Below are 21,581 nucleotides of genomic sequence, written 5' to 3'. Positions count from 1 at the left end.
CCCACAAGCCCAAGTCAGGATGCTTTAGTTGCGGGAGCCCAATAATGTGCGGGCCCTCCTCCCTCTCAGCCAATAGAGACTCTGTTGCTATCACCACCTATATTTATAGTAAATTGTTCAACACCGAAGGAAACCACAATATCTCTCCGCCACATAAACTAGAGCCCCTGTAATAATTGTGAATTTTAAAGGAAAAGGTAATTATGTGTTTTTATGGGGATTACAAAAAACGTTTTCTAGAAGGTACTGCGTTGATTTTTAATATTTATAACGGCTTTTAAAATAGAACATCTTTAAAATGTAAGACTTTGGCTGCGTAAGAATATAATTAAACGTTAGCCAGAAAGTATACAAATGAAAATATTTGTTTTAAAATAGCGGGCGGGGGGTAATTAATTTATTATTCTACATTATCATACAGTCGTACTTTTGTTGTGAGAAAAAGTAGTCCCTTTCGTCACGGGGGTGTGGGCGACTCACAGCGTATAAATACGCCGGGTTGTCAAACAGTAAAGTTTGACTCGACCCTCAGTGCGAAGTGTCAGCTGAAGACTAAAGTAAAAGAAAAAACCGGGCTGCCTGAGAATGTGAGCAGCCGTGGGACTCGATACCTGTAATGCTGTGGGGGAGAAAATTAACAAAGGTTTGGTCCCGTGATTCGACGCCATCCGCCTTGAAATAACAGCGCGACGTACGGAATTAAAGCGGCCAGGTCGGAGCGGAGCCTCATCACTACCAGAGGTGAGTGATTAACGGCCACCTGCTCCGCCGCGGAGCTCCCTGTGCTGGAAACCTGCTCACGGGCTTGAAATGTGCTGGTGTTTTTCCATCCTGAAGCTTCCCATCAAATACTCCTGCCTGGGTGTAATGAAGGGCCGTGTAATGGTTGCGTGGCTGAATAAAGCTTTTGTTTCTGTCTTGAGTTAAAGCCTGTCCAGCTCATGTTTATTGTGGTGTCTGACTGTGACTGGGATGTTGATGCTCAGACTGCCCTCTCATTTTGCGGTTACATCCTCAGTTAATTGGCCTCATGAATTAATTTCTAGAAATAATTCGACAGGAAGGGAGTCTGTATTCATCCCAGTATAACCAGTCCTCCATGCTCCAGTGGCTTTGACTGACACATGCCTAAGTCCTGGTAGACCTCACTGCCCTTCTGCTCCAGCTTTGTATCACTATACTAACCTGGGAGACATCGTCTATCTAGGGGTTTTATAGCACTATTGTCCCCTTGAAATGTTTTAAATCCACGATTTGGTTGGAAGAAAAGAGAGGATGGAAAGGACGACATGGATGAAATGCATATTTTAAATGCAGGCAGGCCTCTGTGTGTAATCCTCAGCCTAAAATATCACTTCTGAGTAGTGTTTTTCAGTTAAGTATGTTATGCAGCTTATGGGATCCTCAACATTATCAACTAGAGCCTGACAAGTGCATCTTTAGCATGCAGGCAGTGCTCTCTCAACGAGCTCCATGTAAACAAAAATACCAGCACGAATCCTGCTGATTTATCTCAGCCACAACAAAAGAGCACGCAAGAATAAAAGCAGCTCTTTCATTGTCTGCAAGAGGAGAATTGACATTTGGATGTTTAAGGGTATTCAAAGGCTTTTATTCTTTAGTATAAATTGCATAGGCTTTGAGGTTTCTAAACCAAACCCCTATATGTTCCTCTGTCATTGGATGACATTGTCTCTTTATGCCTCTCTTTTCCTTTTTCCCCATAACCATAACACAATGCAGTGGATGCTTGTGAGGTCTGTGTTCTCGGCAGCCATGCCAGAGCCGTTTCTGTCACTGTAACTAATTTTTAATCAAGGTGGTGGAGATGAATTTGCTCCACACGTGATTCAAAACGGGGCCCTATTTATAGCCTCATTCTAGCAGTGTCTTCTGCCAGTGTCTCATGAAAGGAAAATGTAAATGCTGAACGGTCAGCCCCGCACCCTCCCCGGTCAGCTTTATCTCTAATAACATTAGAATTGTCTTTAATCGGAGAAGTCCTAATCTTAGCTACCGAATCCCCATCTGCCAGGGAGGTGAATGTGAGGTGTGTGTGTGTGTGTGTGTGAGAGGGGGGGTGGGAATGGTGTGCATTGCATGCTGGGAAGTTGTGTTCTGTCTGTTTAAATGCACTGCCATTTTCTCCTCCTTCACCAGTAAGTGTTTTTTTTTGTCTGTTTGTTGTAATCTTTCTTCCTGTGTGAGTCTTCATGCTGATGAATACACTCTTGTTACATAGGAGCATTATGATGGAAGCACTTTATGGGATCATTTTAGATCAAACAGGATTTACTAAGCTCACAACGTAGCATCTGTTGCATTTATGTGTGCATTGCGGAGATGATGAACCCAGTGTGTAAAATTGTTTATTTAATCTCAATAAGAATCCTGTAAAGTTAAACGATCCAATTCTTGATCTTTTTTATTTATTTTGATTTGATTTGATCTTTATTCATCTTGAACAAAACAATTTAAAACACATACATCAACAATAATAATAAAGCACAACCAGTTTTGTTCAAGAAGGGACAGGAAGAAGCAAATGCTTATCTAGTCCGGCCCCTTCTTGCAATATAAGAGTATCCGATATATAAAAGAATAATAGTAGCAATAACAATAATAATAATATATATATATACAGTATATACCCTTCTTCTTGACATATAAAAGTATGTCAATATAAAAGTAATTAAAAGACATGTGAATCAATAATAAAAGTAGCTAAAACGAAAGGCATCAAGCACAGTAGAGAAGAAAAAAAGTCAATGAAAAAAAACAATCACCATAATAAAAGTAGCTAAAAAAGAAAGAAAAGCATCATGCACAGAAGAAAAAAAGACAATGGAAAAATAATAAAATAAAAAATCATGGTCATTATAACATCAAATGTTGTTAGTTCAGTATGAGAATCTGCTTATAGCAGCGTTTGAATAGCCTGATGTTCTTGCAGACCTTCACACTTTCATCAAGATTGTTCCAGAGTGTTATACCATACACTGAAATGCACATCTTTTTCAATTTTGATGCAGCTTTGTAAAAATGTTCAATTTCTATTGGAGTTTGTCAAGTTGACCTTCCAAAAACCCCATCTGTGTGGTTAACCCTCAGCAGCTGCGTAATCGTAACAAAATCCTTGTGGTTTGTCATTACAGTTGGGACGACCTAAGAGGACAACAGCCAGCTCCCTCGGCCTTTGAGGTGCCTTTAACATGGCAAATCCAAAAGAATCTCACACCGTCTAATAGTCCTGAGGAACTAAGTTTGTGCCAGTGCATCGCCCCCCTTTTTCAGCACCATCATCTCAAACATTTGGCTCCCACCTGGTGCAGCCATGCATCTAGAGGTGAAGGTTGCCCTCAACTTCATTGTATCCTACCTGTACAACAAGCTGCCTCGGCGTCGAGCCGACCTGTTTGGCGAGGAGCTGGAGAGGATACTGGTGTCTCGTTTTGAGGGGCACTGGTACCCCGAGGCTCCGCTGAGGGGCTCTGCGTTCCGCTGCCTCCACCTGGGAGCGCCGCGGGACCCCGTGGTGGAGTTGGCCGCTAAAAGAAGCGGACTGGACACGGAGGAAGTTCGTGCAAATGTCCCTGCAGAGCTCAGTGTGTGGATCGACCCGTACGAGGTGTCGTACCAGATTGGAGAGAAGGGCGCTGTGAAGGTGCTCTACCTGGAGGATCCTCCAGGCCTCGGCTGTGACGACGACAGGGACGAGGGAGTGGCCAGAGAGGGCAAAGGAGACGCAGAAGCCGAGGAGGCAAAGTCCGTGGGCTTTAACCCGGATGCCCAGGTCTTTGTGCCCATTGGAAGCCAAGCATCTCCCGCCCTCATGCCCTCGCTGTCCAGCTCTCCGACACCTCTGTCCACCCAGTCCTGCCCCGGGCTCTTCAGCTACCCCAGCTCCAGCACGCCCCCTGACCCCGGCGTCCACTCGTCCAACACTTCTACCCCTTCCCCCCCCAGCAGCGGGCTGCCCTACCTCTCCACCCAGCAGCCGCCCTCCACCATCCCCCCCGCCCGCCCGCAGCCCATCACCTTCACCACTGCCAGTTTTGCCGCCACTAAATTCGGCTCCACCAAAATGAAGAAGTGCATCGGGGCCGGGCTGGCGGCCGGCTCCGGCGTCATCGTACCGACCTCCCAGCGGATGATCTCCCGCTCTCCCACCAACATCCCGGCGGCAGAACTGCTCAAGCACAAGCCCCTTTCTCTGTCTTTGCACTCCCTCGGCGGCCCCATTCCCAGCCAGCTCTCTCCCAATGCCAAAGAGTTTGTCTACCCAGGATCCCCGGGCCCCTTGTACTTTGATGCCGACACCCAGCCCATGCAGCCTCACGCCAGCCCTTTCCAGCCTCCGCACACTGTCAACGCCACTCCGTCCTTTGACCCGTTCTCCAGCCCTCCCGCCCAAAGTGTGAGCATCATCGGCGGCAACGGAGGAATCCCGTTCATGGAGAAGCCCCCTTTTGTGGAGGGCTTGGGAAGCTACAGCCTGCAATACCCCAACCAGTCCTACCAGCCCGTGGTGCTGGCCAACTAAGCCTTCATTTCTAATAATTTTTGGCAGGAAAAGTTGGATTTAGGACAGAGATGCTTCACATATTTTCAGTTTTTCTAACAATTTGTTCTAATGCTAATAAATGTCAAGTATTAGTTTTACTACCAAGACAAAAAAAGAAAACATGTCCTATGAATATTTCATGTAAAGTGTTTTTGTAACCCGTAACCCCCTACCTTGCCCTTCCTGTGTCATTGCTGTTCCTTGTCACTTTCTCCAAATCGACAGGAGTGTGATGGGGTGACCGTTCCCCCTGCCTTCAGTCTTTTTTTCCTAAAATGTTTATTTTTGCATCGAATGTTAATGGTTTTCTTTTTGTTTTTTCCCTTTTTTCTCAATTTCTAGTCTAATAGACTCGACTGTAGTATAGCTCCATTTTGCACTGCACTGTCATGCTGTGAAAAAGGACTTTGCCAAGTCCTGCAGGGAACGACGGCTGTGGAAAACTCAGCACTTTGCTCTGCAATCTGCTCTGCCCTACTTGCCACAAACACAGAGATTGAGGAGGAGGAGGAGGAGGAGGAGGATGAGGAGGAGGAGGGGCGCTTTGCTGTGTATGTTTGCGTAGTCCTGCTTTGTTTTGTTGTGGCTCGGCTCGATCGAGGCACTGGTTGGTCTGATGGATGTATATTGAAAGCTGGTCCTCTTTTTTAGCTGAAAGCTTCATATGACCAGAGATGAAAAGATGCGAAAGCAGGGGAAGGGACAGAAGAAGGATGTAGTAGAATGTATTGTTGCTATGAAGGTTTTGGAACAAACCTTTGTTTTTGTGAATGTGAATTTTGGACGATAGCCACGAGGTAATGCCTCAATATAAATGCACAGGGAAACGAATAACATGGCCGCACCGTATGCATTAATGTACACATTCCCGTCAGCAGTGTGTGAAGGTGAACAGGCTGGGGAGGGAGGTGTGGGGGGGGGAGGGGATGCAGCAGTTAAGCAGTAGGGATTGTGATAAATGGCTTAGCATGACTTTGACTATGAAGGAGAGGTTTTCCTCTGCATGGAGAGGAGGGAGGGAGATGGGAGAGAAACGGCTAGATGATTCTGTTGCCTCTGCGTTGTCCGGGGTGTGTTGGCTTGGTGGAGGAACACTTTAAAACTCAGAGCACGTTTCTGGTGAGCTTAAACGGTATTGAAGTGAGAGGCTCGCACCATTCTCTTCCCTCCTCTTGAAATTCTCCAGCAATCTCAGCTCCTCGGCCCGAGAGTGGGAATCGTACCGTCGCGGTTGCTCTACGGTGTGAACAAAGAGGCGAAAGAGGAGTGTCCTGTGTGTGTGGCTTGTTAGATTTCTGACGTTTTCTAACCAAGTACGTTTGACGGCCGGCTCATAAGTCACTGTTGGTCAGTCACAACAGGGAAGAGTAACCTCTGGCTGTCCAGCACTTTATCACTGGGCTCCTGATGCTGTGTCACCACGAGCATCAGCACTAGAACATTTAGTCCTCTGGTTGTTTCACGTTTTATTCAGCTGATATGAAATGCTTTAGAAATTAAAATGGGATACACTTGTATTTAATGTTATACCTTTTTTATTCTTGGCTGTTTATTTGAATGTTTTCCAGATTTTGCCTAAGATGACTCGAAGACCCTTAACTTGTGGTCAATGGTTTTTCCATGACATGTTGTCATAAACATACAAAATTTCCTTTTTTTTCCCCCCTCTTCTCGAAGGGGTGCGGATACAAATGCTAGGGATTTTTTTTTTTTTTTTTTAAACTTGCATTTGTGTGAACAAAACATGTCAACTCCAGGATTGTGTGTGTACTTTTGTGTATATAAAAAGTTCTTATGTTCAGATTCTTTGTTTAGTTTCTTACATGAAGTTATATTTTCAGAAAAGTAACATGAATATATGCAAACTAAGACAAAATAAAGATGTACAGAATAAAGTATTGAATGTGTATTGTACCTTGTACAGTATTTGTCTAATAAGACGGGTAAATGTATCCTTCAGTTTGGGTTTGGTGTTAAAGAAATGAATGTTTACAGTGGGTTTGTGTAGGAAAAGATGGCCAATATCACTCTGTGCTCCCAGGGCAGTCAACAACACTACATTTTAAACCAAAAATTGCCACATTTGATGCTGATTTTTAGTTGTTTTTTTTTTCCTTTTATGTACATGCATCCAGATAGTCAGATTTACTTAAATTAAGCAATGCATCTTTACACCCCCCCTCCCCATTTTAAAACATCAAAATGTACTTTACTTTTAGACTCTTCTCCGAGTCAGCCAGGACCTTTTTGATACAGTAGCCATATCCCCTATCGTCTTTGCTTACACTGATGCCCCACGTCCTCCAGCTTGCAGCCTAATGCCATAATCTTAAATATCAGTGGGATTCAATGGGTTTTTCTACCTCTTTGCACCCTATGGAGAACAAACAAACAAATCCAGTATGTGTTCAGCAAGAAAAGGGTCTCGTGACAGGTTTTGAAGGATGTAGGACATGAATGTGGTGCTGATCTGATGGGTCTGATTGCCAGTCCTGTTTTAGACGGCCTGTGACAAAATTTACCCCAGTACTTTATTAAATCCAGGAGGGAATCGTCTAAAATGACAAATTTTAGCGTGATCTGATTAGTTGTCCTCTTCATGAGTGAACTCCTTTTGCATGTGAAAACGCCGCTGATAAAACATAAACCCGTCTAGATGCAGGCCGCTCGACAAACAGAACCCAACATTAATGAAGAGGGGAAAAAAGAGGAGTTTTGTATTCTGATGTCCTTGTGTCAGTATGTGCATTTTATTTTGCACTTTGGAATATTTCATTGTCAAAAAAAAGAATTATTTTATACGTAAACTTTAACATTTCAGATTATAATAGATGCAAATACAAGATCTGAGATATATATATAAATGTATATGTCATGTTTTGTTTCCTGCCTGTATTTTATTATTTTTCCTATTTTGTATGGATCTGTACACCCTGTAGATGTCTAATGAATCTTTCACTACTGAAATGCAATGACCTGTTTTCTGTGTTGCCCCCTGGGAAGGGGGGAGTTACTACTGCAGTTTCTTATTGTATCAGATTCTTTTTTAAGTTTGTAATAAAAAAAAAAAGATGGCAGAAATAAGCATGGGAAATAAAGTAATCGTGTGTCCTCATTGTATTTATGCCGTGATTGTATGCAACATAAATCCTTCATTGCTGTCGTGTTTTAAGCTGGACATGCTGCAGATGTTGCAGATGTGCGCTCCTGTGAGCGGCTGCTCAGCAACACGTCCTCTCGGTCGCAGTAAACTACTTCAAGTGATGTTTGATCAATAATGCAAAGCAAAAAAAGATGGCATTCTCGGATGGTGAGCAGCCAGACTGTTCACCACCCACCTCAGCTGGACTCGTCCCAGCAGATATTACTTTACATTTCGTCAGCCTGCGCCCTGCCCGTCCGTCTGTCCGTCCACCCGTCCTCGCGATTTATGGTTCTGCGTTACACCAACGCAGAACTACGGCGTAGGTGTAACGCGGCGACGCGCACCCTACGCCGTAAGCTACGCCGTACCCTACGGCGTAGGTACTGCGTCGATTTAACGCGGAACCATGGGGGCAGATCCCTTTCTGAAAAACATGAATCGTCCCCCCCAATAAAAATACCCTAAATTATTCAACATGGAACAAATGTATTTTCAGACTTAAAGGTTGAATATGTAGAATATTTATTAAAAATATATTTCTAAAAAAATAATACATCCACGGTGCGTTTTGAGGTGTACAGAATGAAAGTATTGCTACTCCAAAAATTATTTCTATTTAGTCTGAATTCATATTTAAACATTTTTTGACGGGCTCGACAAAGCACTGACACACACTGGTGGCTGTTTAGAACAAATAAACAAGAAAGGTAAGCACAATACATGATTCCCTGTGCAGTATTTTTTGGTGAGCCTTTACCAATTTATGGCATGGTATGAGTTGCATATTGGCAAAAAATGTCAAATTAAAATCACGTTGGTGTCCCCCCCAATCCTGACATCTGATAATTTAGGCTTGAGGTCTCGTTTCCTCCATGTTCCCCTCCATCCCACCATCTGAGCTCACATGTCTACAAGTGCATCCTCCAGTCCTCCGTCTTCTGTCCATCTGTCCCTTTGCCACCCCTCCTCTTTCATCCCTCCACGCAGAAACACACCCACCCCGCTGGTCCTGAGGCCGTTACGCAACAGCTCTCCCCTGTGAGTCGATGTGATCATTACGCAACATCACCGCTCCTCCGGAATACTGATGAGCAGCAGGGCTGCTGGGGGGGGGGGCGATGATGGGGGTCGTCCGTGGAAAAAAGACACGAAAGGCTGACTGATTTGCATAGTGAAAATCATATTTTCTGATTTTTTGGGGGGTGACTGCATGCAAGAAGCGAGGATAAGAATCCTTTGTCTGCAGAACTGGGCTTCTTTTGTCATCCGCTGCTCATCGCTGCAGCAGCTGCCGGGTGACGCAAGTCAGGTCAAAGCAGGAGTCCGTGTCATTATTAGATCTCATTTTATTTCATATGCTTCTTACAAGATAGGTCAGAACATGATAGTACACTTGCATGTATCAGATACATTTACAAAAACACGTTTATATAAAAAGAAGACAGAGCAAAACACCACTAAATCTTATAATAAAGATCTGTACTTTTTTTTGAGAAGGGTACTTTAGGTTCTGTGACTAATAAAAAACAAAGACCTTTGATGCACTTGAAACCAGTGAAATATGGATCACTTGCAAATGCAGCCTCAAGTTACCTCGAAACAAGTCTTTCCCTCTTGATCAATAATCCCACTCTGGACAGATCGGTCAACATTTTATTTTCTGATGACAAATCCCAGCGTTACACACGTCAATGGTTACTGAGAGTTACTGACAAGAAAGGTCATGCTCTTATTTTCTTGTAACATCTGTCAAGAAAGTTTGATTAAAACAAATAACCCTTTGTTTATAGGGGGAAATATTGTGTAACAGTCATTGCCTGTAAGAAACTCAGCAGCAGACATTTTCCTGTCAATCTGCTGGCATGTGTGGAAGTGGAGCAAACCGGTGTGTGTCACACCAGTCCGTTTGAGCCGCTCTGCATCAGAAAAATCAGACTGCTACGGTGTCTCTCCGGTATTTTACGAGACACATTCATGACTTATTTTCTTCTATAAAAGGCCTCGTGGCCCCGTACCTTCACTCAGTCGTGTGCAGAATATCTTTATTCAGTTAAAAAAAGTAACTACAATTTTGGCCTCATCAGCTGCACCGACGGCTGATGAAAGCAGCCGATATCAAAGATCTGAACGTCAATGCAAAGTATAGCATTTATTTGTTTTTAAAAATGACATATTCGCCATTGATAAAACACAAAAGCACCAACGAATTCAGTGTATGTAAATATAGATTATTCTTTAGTAAAACTCTGTAGAAGCCAATGGACACAGTGATCAATAGGTGCTGTTTTCAGCCACGTTGTGGAGCGGAGGCTGCAGAGACAGGTGGTGCTGTTGTGCCAAATTATAAACAAAAAACATCAGAGCAAAGATGTCCTGCCTCTCCTGTCCACAGAACTGTACAATATACCATCAGCATAGCCTTCCAAAACCATATCCCGCTTTCAGCGATGATTTACAGACATTAAGTACACTTTGTGCAAGATTTACAACAAAAAGAAACAAAGAAAAAAAAGGCAAAACGAAACAAAAACAGACCAGGTTTACTGGGTTTCATGCATTTAGATCCTTTACACGGAGGATCTAAGCTGGAAGCACAAATGACTTTGGGAATTTCTATTTAGTACATCATAGCAACTTTACATACAACATATCATAATTAAGAGATTTATAAACTATTGTTGGATTGAAGTACAGAAATGAAACAGGCATTACATATAAAGCATTATTGCAACAATAATTTTCAAACATTATTATGATTTTGAGCGCAAGCCGACTGATCCCGAGCCGCGCCTCAGCTAAAGACGCCGCAGACGCAGGATCTCCTAACAGTCTGACGCTTTTACTAAACCAGAAACAGCCCCAACCGTCGGCAGGGCCGCCACCCCGTAGCCCTACTTCACTTTGAACCATCCAGAAGAGGAAGTGCTGGATGAGGTAAATAAAGAGTGTGCTCTGTTTGTTGTCTGTTCAGACACAAGAGGAATAAAACCCAATAGCAATATAAATCTGTTTTAAAAAAAAATAAATCCAAAAACACAGTTTACCCATTGAATTCCCTGCTCAATCATTGGTTTTCATTATATACGTATTGTTTGTGAAAGGAAAATAAAAGTTATCTGACATATTATTGTATATAACAATCAACAGATTTGTTTAAACCAACCACTTGACTAGGTATAAATATTAGGATACGAGTCGAGTTAACAAAGACGCACTCGCGAGTCCTCGTCTTAGGAAGTAAAGACAACGAAACAGTCTGGTATTTACATGTAGAAGCACTCTGTCTTAACTTGGCTACATTTTAATGGGGAAAAAACCCCTCAAAAAGGTTAAATCCAGTGTTGCACCACCTTCGGCAGGCAGACCCTCTACTTGCAGTGTGCAGTGAAATAAACATCTCTACATGCTAAAGACACGCCCTCAGCCAGGGAGGGCCCCGCAGATCTCCAACCTTAGGCCATCACCAGTGATCTACACAGGAAACCTGCGTGTCCTTCTCCATTTTGAAAGCCGTTCTTTTATTATTTTAGCTCTTCTTTGTTAAAAATCTAAAAAAAACTGATCATTAGAAAAAGGTAAAATCCCCGCAGCTTCAAACCACAGGTAGAGTTTGTTTTTATTTCCTCCCTGTGGAAGCGACTGTGTCCCCCAACCAGGTAGATAAATGCTACCAGATGTCACACATTCTGTAAATGTGTTGTTTTTTTGAAAGTAAAAAGTGCAATGAAGAATTACACGCAGTAAGAACACACAAAACAAAGTGGTTGACTGTATGTACAGTTATTCTAAATGTTTTTTTTGTGTGTGGCCATATATACGTGCATGTGGGTTAGGAGAAGGAAGAACTGACGGAACCACCCGACTAAGAGACTCCCCTCCTTTCCTGCGGTGCTGATCTCGGCTCTGTCTCCATTGAGACTGGAAGTACCACTATCAATCTGACTCCTGCTCCTTTATTTTAGCCTTCAACCTCTTTGAGTAACAGAAAAAAGGTGATAGACAGTCAGCAAACTATGCGACGTCTGCTCGACCCTGCTCCAAGATGTGGTCCATTAAGAAGCCTGTGTACTGGTCAGATCTGTGGTGCTTGGTAGCCGGCGACTCTGTCGCGGCGGCTCGCTCTTTATCTTTTATGACTGTCGTGAGCCCGTCTTGAGATGAACCCAGTTTTTCCACGTGCTGCTCATCCGGGGGAGCGCCGACGGTGCACGTCCTCTCCGAGTGTAGGAGCCAGGCGCTCTCCACAGGCCCTCATGTGACCGTCGCTCCCGTCATCCCTCGCTGCCCACCAGTGTGTATCCAACCCTCGACACAGTGACTGGGGCTCAGAAAAGACAACAGTGCAAATTTAGGTTCCCTTTGGTGTTCGTGTCTGCGTTGAATTCTGTGGGGAAGGGAGCGCTGCCTCGGTCTCATTGATACTTCATAGGCTTTGTTATGAGTTGTTGTTTTTGTTTGTTTTGTTTTGTTTTGTTGAATTTATCGGTTGTTTTTTGTATTTTTTACAGCGGGCCATACTTAGCCTCAAAGCGAGCCAAGACGTTCTTGCAGCGGCCACAGTCCTTCCGCAGCTCGGAGACTTGCTGCCTCAGTGCAGCGTTTTCCCGCTCCAGGAAGGAGGCGCGCACCGTGATCTGGTTCTCCTTCAGCCGCCGCGCATCACGGGAACGCTTCGCTGCCACGTTATTCTTCTTCCTCCTACACCAGTATTTATCATCCTGGGGAAACAAGAATTTAACATCAGTGAAAGAAATAGGTTCAATCGTCATGAACATCAACAGAGAACATCTGGAAAGCAAAGGTCATAGCGTGTAATTTGCATCACTTATAGCTAGTGATGCACCGATTGTTCGGTAACAGAAATTGTTCGGCCGAAAATGGCAAAAAAAACACTTTTGGTGTTCGGTGGAATAAGTGGGAAGAAAAAACGAACAATTAATAACAGCGTTGTAATACAAGTAAATAGACTGGCCGCTCCCGTAATGGTTGCACCACAAACATAAATCGTTGGCCAACCAAAAAGTAACCACATAAGAATTTTACCTAACATTCACCAGGAGGTGGAACCAAAACAACAGAATGCTGGGAAATTAAAAAATGTTCAGTTTTTTATGTTCAATAAATATTTTCTACCTTGTAATTTTGATTTTTTCTTTTTTTTTTCTTTGAAAAGCATGCCTAAATCAAATTTATTTGATTTATGCAATGGTGAAAAAATTGGCAAAATAAATGAAAAACTGCGAAGAACCATGTTCGGTATTGTTCGGTATTCAGCCAAGTGTTTATTATTATTTTCGGTTTCGGCCACAAATTTTCATTTCGGTGCATCACTACTGTATACTATGTTATAAATGTGTCATTATGATGAATATACAACATAGTTATAATCCTGTTAGTTTTGATGTGTTAATTACCTTCTGTTCATCAGGAACAAACACTTTTTTGGCTTTCTTGATCATCGGCTGTGGTTTCAGCTCGTCATCGGAGAACTTGTGCTTGCGGGGGTTGAACAGCTCTCCCCCCGGCACGCTGGACAGGACCAGGTCCGTGGGATCCGGCTGGAAATTAATGTCCACCTCAATGGCATCTGGATCGATGGGGGAAGGGGTGTTGCGATCTTTGGACAGAAATGGAAACGGTAAGCTCCACAGAAGCTTCACTCACCATGTCTGCTGTTTAGTTCGCACATATGGACAGTTTCAGAATCATCCTTGAGTTTTTTTTTTTAAACTACATCCAAGCCAACATGTAGCTGGAAGACTTGAAGCTCCAAGATGCTTTTCTGGGGTTTATGGCATCTGTGAAGGACAGGCGCCATGCATCCCAAAATAATGATACCATAAGAAGTCCTGAGTGGACCAGTGAATTGTTGTGGCGCATTTCTGGCAAACATATAAACGCTGCAGCCAGGCCTCAAAGGCTACTGCTTTGAATGTGTTTTCATAAGCAAAATTATGTCACATATCATCAGCATCCACGTGATCAGAACAAAGAAGAGAAGAAAGGGCTATATGCTGCAGAAGAATTCAAAGATTCATAATGAACTGCTACATGAAATACTCACCCTTTTTAGTCACCTCCACTTCTGCCGTCGTCTCCTCAGGCAATGATTCCTCTTCCTCTTCTTCCTCGTCCTCCTCTTCCAGTTTAGCCGGCTGTAGCGTGGTAACCGTCACGGGCTCTTCCGGGTCCGAGGCGCCGGTGGACGGAGACGGCGGGGACTCTGACTCGACTTCCGCAGCAGGAGCAGCCGGGGCTGGGGCATTCGTAGTCACGGCAGCTGCGGCAATAACTTTGGGAATCAATTTGCCTTTGCCGTCGACGGCAGCCAGAGTCCTCTGCAGCTCCTCCTCCTCCAGGCTCACGGGGATGCCGTTCTCCAGGAGGAACTCGTCCAGGTCCATGTACTCCAGGTGGAACGTCTCCCCGTCATAAGGAATGGTCTTCTCCCAGATGGCGGGGGTCAGGGAGGCTGATACCCCTCCGCTGCCTCCGCTGCCGCCCCCTCCTCCTCCTCCTCCTCCTGCCCCCCGAGATCCTCCACCAGCGCTGGATGCCACGGCCCCACCTCCCTCCACATCTTCAGAGGAGCACAGCTTTTCTTTCTCGATGTCTGCATATTCAAATATAAAGAAGAGGACAGGATGGTTAATACTGGACAGGACGGATTCTGAGTGGGACAAATAAAGTGGTTAACCCTTGTACTGTCTTTGGGTCAAAATGACCCAATTCTTCTATCCTTCTTTCCTCCTGCCATGCTCTCTCCTTCCTTCTTCCTTTCCTCTTTCCTCCTTTTTCTTCCTACCTCCCTTTCGTCATTCATTCCTTTATTACCTTCTTTGCTTTTCCTTCCTTCTTTCCTTATTTTCTCCATTCCTTCCTCCCTCCCTTCTTTCCTTTTCTCCCTTCTTTCCTTCCTTTCCCCGTTCCTTCCATCTGTTCTCCCTTCCTTACTCCCTCCTTTCCGCCCTTCCATCTTTTCTACCTTCCTTACTTCCTTCCATCTTTTCTCCCTTTCCTACTTCCTTTTCTCCTTTCTCCCTTCCTTCCATTCCTCCCTTCTTTCTTTTCTCCTTTCCTTACCCCTTTCCTACTTCCTTCCATCTTTTCTCCCTTATTTCCTCCCTTCCATCTTTTCTCCCTTTCCTTCTTCCTTCTTTCTTTTCTCCTTTCCTTACTCCCTTTCCTACTTCCTTCCATCTTTTCTCCTTTCTCCCTTCCTTCCATTCCTCCCTTCTTTCTTTTCTCCCTTCCTTACTCCCTTTCCTCCTTTCTTCCATTCCTCCCTTCTTTCCTCCCGTCCATCTTTTCTCCCTTTCCTACTTCCTTCCTTCTTTCCTACTTCCTTCCTTACTTCCTTCCTCCACCCTCCCCTGACCCACAGACAGCACAAGGGTTAAACATGTTCTTCAGTCCAGATCTGTCACCACTGCTGACAGAGAGAGAGTTGGACAGAATGGGGTCTGAAGGAGGTCGTGGTCCTCCTGCTCCACTAAAAACCTGTAAACACCAGATCATGAGACAAAGCGCCTGTAGAAACACCAGAGGTGAATGGGAGTGAGAGAGTCGTCCGTCTGGTTCCTGCTCGAGCAGACGGAACTTTCTGTTCTTTTCCGCGTCCTCACATCCTCACACGGAACCGCAAACCTCAACACCTGGCATGCGAGCCGCGCTCTCGCCCAATAGACGGTAGACCTTTACACATGTACTAATAAGGATGTACTGCGTTTTTCTGTGTAGTTTAAGGGCTGATCGTCGTCGTCAAACTCCGTGATCGTTCACAGGCTTACCGTCGTCTCCTTCCTCCAGGATATTGGGAGGAGGGATGTCCATGATCTTCTTCAGCACGAAAGGGAAGGACTTCTGCGGATCGGCTGCGAGCACCTTCCCGCCCGGGTGCAGCAGCAGCGCCGCGGCCGCTTTGCCAGGCATCTTTTCCGGCTTCGCTCCGACGAGACGGACGGACGGACTGACAACCGGAGCTGGGTCTCCCAGCAGCGTCAAAACAAAAAGAGTCGCAGCGAATCACTTCCTCTAGCACGGAAACTGCCGCTGCCGAGGCGTGTTTGTGAATATTAGCGCTTTTGAGACGATAAACAAGCGCCTAACAAGCGTCTTGCTCCGAGCGCGGCGGTCGGATATTCATGAGCTGCTGGCCACGCCCACTGCAGGAACCTCGAGAGCTGATTGGCTGATGAGGGAGTTGCGGGCCATGCCCACTGCAGGAACCTCGCAAGCTGATTGGCTGATGCGGTTTAATATTCATGTGTATTGCAACGGGGTCTAAAGGCTTGATTTATGGTTCTGCGTTAAATCGACGCAGGACCTACGGCGTAGGGTACGCGGCGACACGCACCGTACGTTGCGCGTCGCCGCGTAACCTACGACGTAAGCCTGAATTATGGTTCTGCGTTAAATCGACGGGGTAGCCTACGGCGTAAGGTACGCGTCGACGCACACCGTACGCGTACCTTACGCCGTAGGCTCTGCGTTGGTGTAACGCGGAACCATAAATCAGCCTTTAGTCATTTTCATGGTTGCTGTCACAACAAACACATGAGGACAATACATAAAGTAAAACTACGCTACCCGCACATGCTGAATGACAGTCGGAATAATAATGAATGGACTGTTATACAGCAGTGTCAACTACTTTAAATGGAAGGTGGAGAAGCCTCAACAAATCTTTAATTGACATAGTTTCAGCATGAGCTGAGATTAAGCTGCACATCTGCACCAACAAATACAGGGAGTGTCTTTCTTGGTGAAATGACTGCTTGTCCCTCTCGTGGCAGAACACGTGCGCCCCCTCCCTCTCTCTCACGTGAAAGCGCAGTCTGTCGAGGGGGCGTGGCCTTGACTCACTGCACGTGCGGGCTGAAGGGGAGCTGAGGCGCGCTCCCGCCACAGGGCGCGCTCCGGTTGACAAAACAAAACACCATGTCCATCACAGGAGGAAATACACCGCAATTTGTTCCCAGAAACGAATGAACTAAAAAAATTAAGTGTTTATTGAAATTGCAACGGGTCCATTTGGATACAACATAGTACAACATAAAAAAAGGTCCAATATTTTAAGTGGCACCAAAAAGGTATAGGCTGAAGCCAAGGCTTATTATGCCTACCCTTTTATGAACCTCGACTCAGGAGGTTTTATACAAAACAAAACTAATAATTTGGGTTCAAACATTGAAAAAGAATGGATATATTGGACAAGTAACAAGTAAGCAAAGACAAAAAAACAGACGAAAACAAAACTAAAAGACATACTATAAATTGCAAGAAGTGATAAATTAAGTGGTTCTTGGCAAGAGACTGTACAGCGCGGAGAACAGAGGTAGTAGGGTGTGTAAAAAATAAAAAAATAATAATATTTTTTTAACATACCAAGTGGTTTTATTATAGTGCTCGAGCTGTATTTGATAGGGCGGGAAAATAAATAAAAAAAATAAACACCTCCTTTTAACCAGAGTGCTACAATAGCCGGAAAGCTCACGTTTCCATACACGCCTCGTTGTGCTGCACGCGAGTGTGAGCGCCTCTCTCTCTCTCTTTCTCTCTTTCTCTCTCTCTACCTCTGCACCTCTCTCTCTCTCTCTCAGTATGTTTTCGTTCAGGAACACAATGTTCAAGATCCCACAAAAGGGACGCCAGTAAAAAAAACAGCAGCTTCAGCTTGAACACATGAGGCACAGATGTCCAGACTGAAGAACCAGTTTACTGTTTAATTGAACCATTACCATTTCTGCAGAAACTGACTTTATAAACTTGAATATTTTGGGAAAACTCACATTTCTACTTTATAAATAAAACACACATTTTTGATTTTGCCAATTAAAAACAAACAAACTGATCACAGATGGTGCATGTCTGAGGTATAATTTCAGTTCGTGCCAGTGAAATACTTCAATGTTCTTTTCTGATTTAGATGGCTATATAGCAAAGACAGGTTATCCTGAAATACTAAATATTAAGGCTCAACTTGAAGCTTTTGGGGTTTCTTAAAAACTATGTGGACCCTATGCATCTGCATAGTGTGTATATAGCTAGAAACGACTCTAATGGAATAGAAAACAGTAACAGTACAAACCATGGCTGAAGTGTACTGCGTGTACTCTGGAAACAATGCTAGTGGTTTGGAATAAAAACACAACGTTGCCCCCTACTGTCCTTGGAAACTAATAAAAACATTCTCTTTCATCTAACAAAGTATGCAGGGAGCGTCGTCTCCAACTTCAGAGAACAAAGAAGATTCTGTGGACACGGTGGCTTATAAGTTTCACTTTGATAAGAGCATTTGAACTGTACAGCAAAGCCAAGCAGTATTACCTCATAGTTTAATCCACAGCAGTAGGTGTGCTGCTGTCCAAATATATATCAAGAGTGTTAAGAGTGGTGTGTACTTGCCCTAAAATAGGTGCTCAGCTTAGACTTCAATGGGGATAACAACGGTAATGGTGGGAAGGTTGTGCAGCATTGACTGTTAGTGTTACAACTAAGAAGAGAAGGCCCCTAATTTTACTGAACACTCAATAAGAAAGCCATGAGGCTGAAATATGAAGTTCCCAACATAATGTGTAACCAATATATAACAACAAAGAAGTTTAGGGTATTCTGCACCACATTGTCCCGTAATGAAAATTACTAAAGAATAATGTGACAAGGATAATGTGTCAGAATAGCAGTGAATGTCTTTTGTTTTTTTCTTTAATAACCTTGCACACATTTTGGTGTGGTCCTCCATGTGCACTTTGGAAACAGGAAATAAAGGTTAACATAGCACACTAGTGTTCTGGTGCTGTGAGTATTAAACCCTCATATGGAAGTGGTGGTACCCTCCGGAGCTGGGGAGGAGGCACAGCCTTCTTGGGAGCTATCCAGTGCTGAAATAACCCCATATTAGACTTCTTATACCAGTGTGGATAAAGCAGGCTCTTGTTCTTGTGCATTTGAGTGAATCCCAGGGAATGTAAGTTATCAAATTTATTAATGTGTGACATTCTGTTCCAAACTTGGGCTTTATTAAATTACATTGATGTGGAGGACAACTGTTTGAAGTGGCACTCCTACACCGTCAAGATATGCCATAAGACTTTAACAATTTGTCTCTTAGGACAAAGGCATCTAGACCTCTTTTTTCATCCAAAAGTTTTTTCAGTTTTATCTGACTTTTAAAAAAGCCAAGACATATTTATAGGCATCTAAGTATACATCAGTGCTTAATGGTTTAAAGGGATCTTCAAAAGGCGAAATGTTCGTAATCAAGTTCAGCAGCAAAAGAAATAATTGAATCAGTGACTCTTAATACCCTTTGGAGTACAAAGTCATGTCCTGTTAAGTGTTTGTAGGTTCTTTATCATTTCATGGTATGGCTAAGCAGGTATAGGCCTATCTAAATGACTCTTGTTTATATCAAGTTCTTGATATAAGCACATCAGACACCAGAGAGTGATATTTCAGAGGCTGTCAGGAGATGGATTTAATGGTTAACATGTTTTAGTGGGGCTGATTTTGGCTGTGCCATGGCCCACTTGGGGAGCCAAGTTCACAGGGGACAAGTTAAACCAATTAATTTAAGCACTGAGGCGATTACAGTCTACCGTTTCCCATGCCTTCCTCAAGGTAGCAATTAATGGAGATGGCAGTTTGTCACGGAGGATTTTCTGTGAGCTTGTAGCTGTTGTTTCAACTTTGTTCACTAACTTGTTGAGTTTAATTAATAAATGTACCACTTCCTCTGGTTGCCAGCATACATTTGAGCACATTCAAGCCTGTCTAATACATGCTTCCATCTTGGCTGGAAAATCTTCCCCTATATTTTGCATAAATATAACCCAATATCGAAATATTTATAATATTATAACAAGCACTGAAAGTAGACATAAACAACCCAGCTAAACAACTAATACAAAATATGTGTGTGATATTTTAGTAGAGCATTTGTCTTTAGTGTTGTCTTGCATGACATACAGGTCACCTGACACTTCCCTATTGAACTTACCGGCATGATTAAGAATTCATTTTTCACCAACAGGCCGCCGTGACACAGATGCAGCAATACAGACCCAAACCTTCAGCATACTCCACTGCCAAGTCTCTTATGATCGATTGATATCTATTTATCTTCACAAATGGTTCTTAAACTAAGAATAAAATGAATAATAAAACGTCTAATTTGGCCTCATTTACCCACTAACTATTTCTCTAACTGCCTGCTTGCTGTACAGTCCTGTTGGTGAAATGATCAATACAAATTACCAACATTATTTACATTATTACATTGTGAGAAAGGCTTTTAAGTAATTAGAAGTTGGCCTGGGTTCTTCTGTGATCTTGTGAATCATCACAAGCTTCACTTTGATGCGATTCCTGTCAGTTGACTGCCCTGACAAAGAGTTCACTGGTTTTTGAATGTCCTCCACTCCACAAACAATCTGATTATTGATTGCTGGCATACAAACCTCAGAGCTCTTTTTTGTTCGTGCTATATTGTACGACCAAAGACTATTTGTAAAGATCCACCTTTTACAGGTTACACCCAGTACACCTCCTTTCAAATGACAAACTGATTTAAAAAGAAAAAAGGCCATAATTTGACCTAATTGTCTGATAATCTGATGATTTTCCTCGAATAAAAGGTCAGCCTACATTCTTTTGCCCGACCTTTTGCATTTTCTCTTTCAGTTGCGTTAGATAGATCAGCTGCATCACTGTGGTTTCTTGCCAACAGGTGGAGAGATACTTCAAAACCGGTTTTGTCTAGTAGTCGATACCTACACGTTCATGGCCTTGCATGCACTGAACTGAGATAAGCACGTTTTTGTCACTGCACACAGTTAAAGGGGGGACATAGGACTATTTATAAAAATATGAAAACAAACACATTTTGTATGACGTCCCTCTTAATAAAACTAATTGAATAGACTTTATTGTACAACAGAAGCACTATTTGTACTCTGCTCAAGAAGGATACAAGTAGTCTACTCTATGTGTTTAAGTTTTCTTTTAGCTCTAAGATCAAGTTTTCAAGTTTTGTAAAAGCAAAGTCTGTTAAAGGTTTCCTGTATGGTTTTCTCTTTAATTAATAAAAAATAAATAATATTCACTCACCAATTTCCTCAAAGGCAGGGAAAGTAAAGGGATAGTCAGTCAAGGCCTTCAGGAGGTCAGAAACGTCGCTCCTATCTCCAAAGAGGATTTGCTTCGTTGTCGACATGACGACTAACCTCTTAAATCACTTACTAATGACAACAAAACGAGTCTAACTGAATGCAAATGGCTCAAAGTGTTGCAGAAAACTGTGGATCCTTTCAGCGACGGTCTTCTTTGACTTTGCCACAACTTCCAGGCATCACGAGGACGTCTGCATGTGTCCAAATAACTCGGGGTTTTATGAGCACCTGGAGCCACGCCCCCACGTCTTGTTGACTCGCTGATATTTGAGGAGGGGCACGTCAATCAAACCGAAGAGCCAATCAGCGAGCAGGGGGCGTGGCCCTGTAATAGCCCTAACCATGGCCTTAACAACACCAGTATAAGCCTTTTCAGATGGAGACCTATTTAGCACGTTGTGCAGGGAAAAGCCTGCGTCCTGAGCGCATCAGCGCCATCCACTGGCCTAGGAAGAGACTAGAAAGAGACCATAAAACTAAAGCAGAGATAATGTTTGTAGCAGCCCCCTTTCATCGGAAATAGTGCATTTTCCAAGCAGATATTATACCCTGCGCAAAAAGCCCAGCCATTTAAAGCAAAATAAACTTTTATTAAACACTAAATAGTCCAATGCACTGAAGACTGTTAGTTTAGGTTATAATCAGTTTACAAATGTAGTAATTATTCCAGTTTGAGCTATTGGGTTTAGATATAATAATC

General features: G+C 43.5%; 2 protein-coding genes across 3 annotated transcripts; one reads left to right on the top strand and one right to left on the bottom strand.

The window, feature by feature from the left end:
* The first annotated feature begins 508 nt into the window (after positions 1-508).
* On the top strand, positions 509-7,669 carry LOC133421405 (protein Tob2). Its single transcript, XM_061710984.1, has 2 exons — positions 509-741; positions 3,156-7,669. Exon 2 carries the CDS (start codon positions 3,335-3,337, stop codon positions 4,541-4,543), a length of 1,209 nt encoding a protein of 402 aa, XP_061566968.1. The 5' UTR covers positions 509-741; positions 3,156-3,334; the 3' UTR covers positions 4,544-7,669.
* Positions 7,670-9,037: 1,368 nt separating this feature from the next.
* On the bottom strand, positions 9,038-21,063 carry tefb (TEF transcription factor, PAR bZIP family member b). Of its 2 annotated transcripts, none has more exons than XM_061710986.1 (4): positions 20,820-21,063; positions 13,774-14,322; positions 13,124-13,326; positions 9,038-12,427 (listed from the first exon to the last, which is right to left on the bottom strand). In XM_061710986.1, exons 1-4 carry the CDS (start codon positions 20,923-20,925, stop codon positions 12,212-12,214), a joined length of 1,074 nt encoding a protein of 357 aa, XP_061566970.1. In that variant the 5' UTR covers positions 20,926-21,063; the 3' UTR covers positions 9,038-12,211. The 2 variants fall into 2 exon arrangements, with proteins under 2 accessions (XP_061566970.1, XP_061566969.1); XM_061710985.1 differs by lacking the exon at positions 20,820-21,063 and adding an exon at positions 15,500-15,852.
* Positions 21,064-21,581: the final 518 nt, after the last annotated feature.

The sequence above is a fragment of the Cololabis saira genome, chromosome 21, assembly GCF_033807715.1.
Source record: "Cololabis saira isolate AMF1-May2022 chromosome 21, fColSai1.1, whole genome shotgun sequence".
NCBI lineage: Eukaryota > Metazoa > Chordata > Actinopteri > Beloniformes > Belonidae > Cololabis > Cololabis saira.
Note: the sequence above shows the minus strand (reverse complement) of the source record. Positions and strands in the feature narration are given on the sequence as shown.

What these genes read in the sequence shown, in the direction of transcription:
- LOC133421405 (XM_061710984.1), top strand. Translation starts at nt 3,335, where the DNA reads ATGCATCTAGAGGTGAAGGTTGCCCTCAACTTCATTGTATCCTACCTG.
- tefb (XM_061710985.1), bottom strand. Translation starts at nt 15,641, where the DNA reads ATGCCTGGCAAAGCGGCCGCGGCGCTGCTGCTGCACCCGGGCGGGAAG. An exon ending in AGTGGAGGTGACTAAAAAGG is followed by an intron (nt 13,327 to 13,773) that starts GTGAGTATTTCA and finishes TTCTGTCCAAAG; the next exon opens with ATCGCAACACCCCTTCCCCC. An exon ending in TTGTTCCTGATGAACAGAAG is followed by an intron (nt 12,428 to 13,123) that starts GTAATTAACACA and finishes TTGTTTCCCCAG; the next exon opens with GATGATAAATACTGGTGTAG.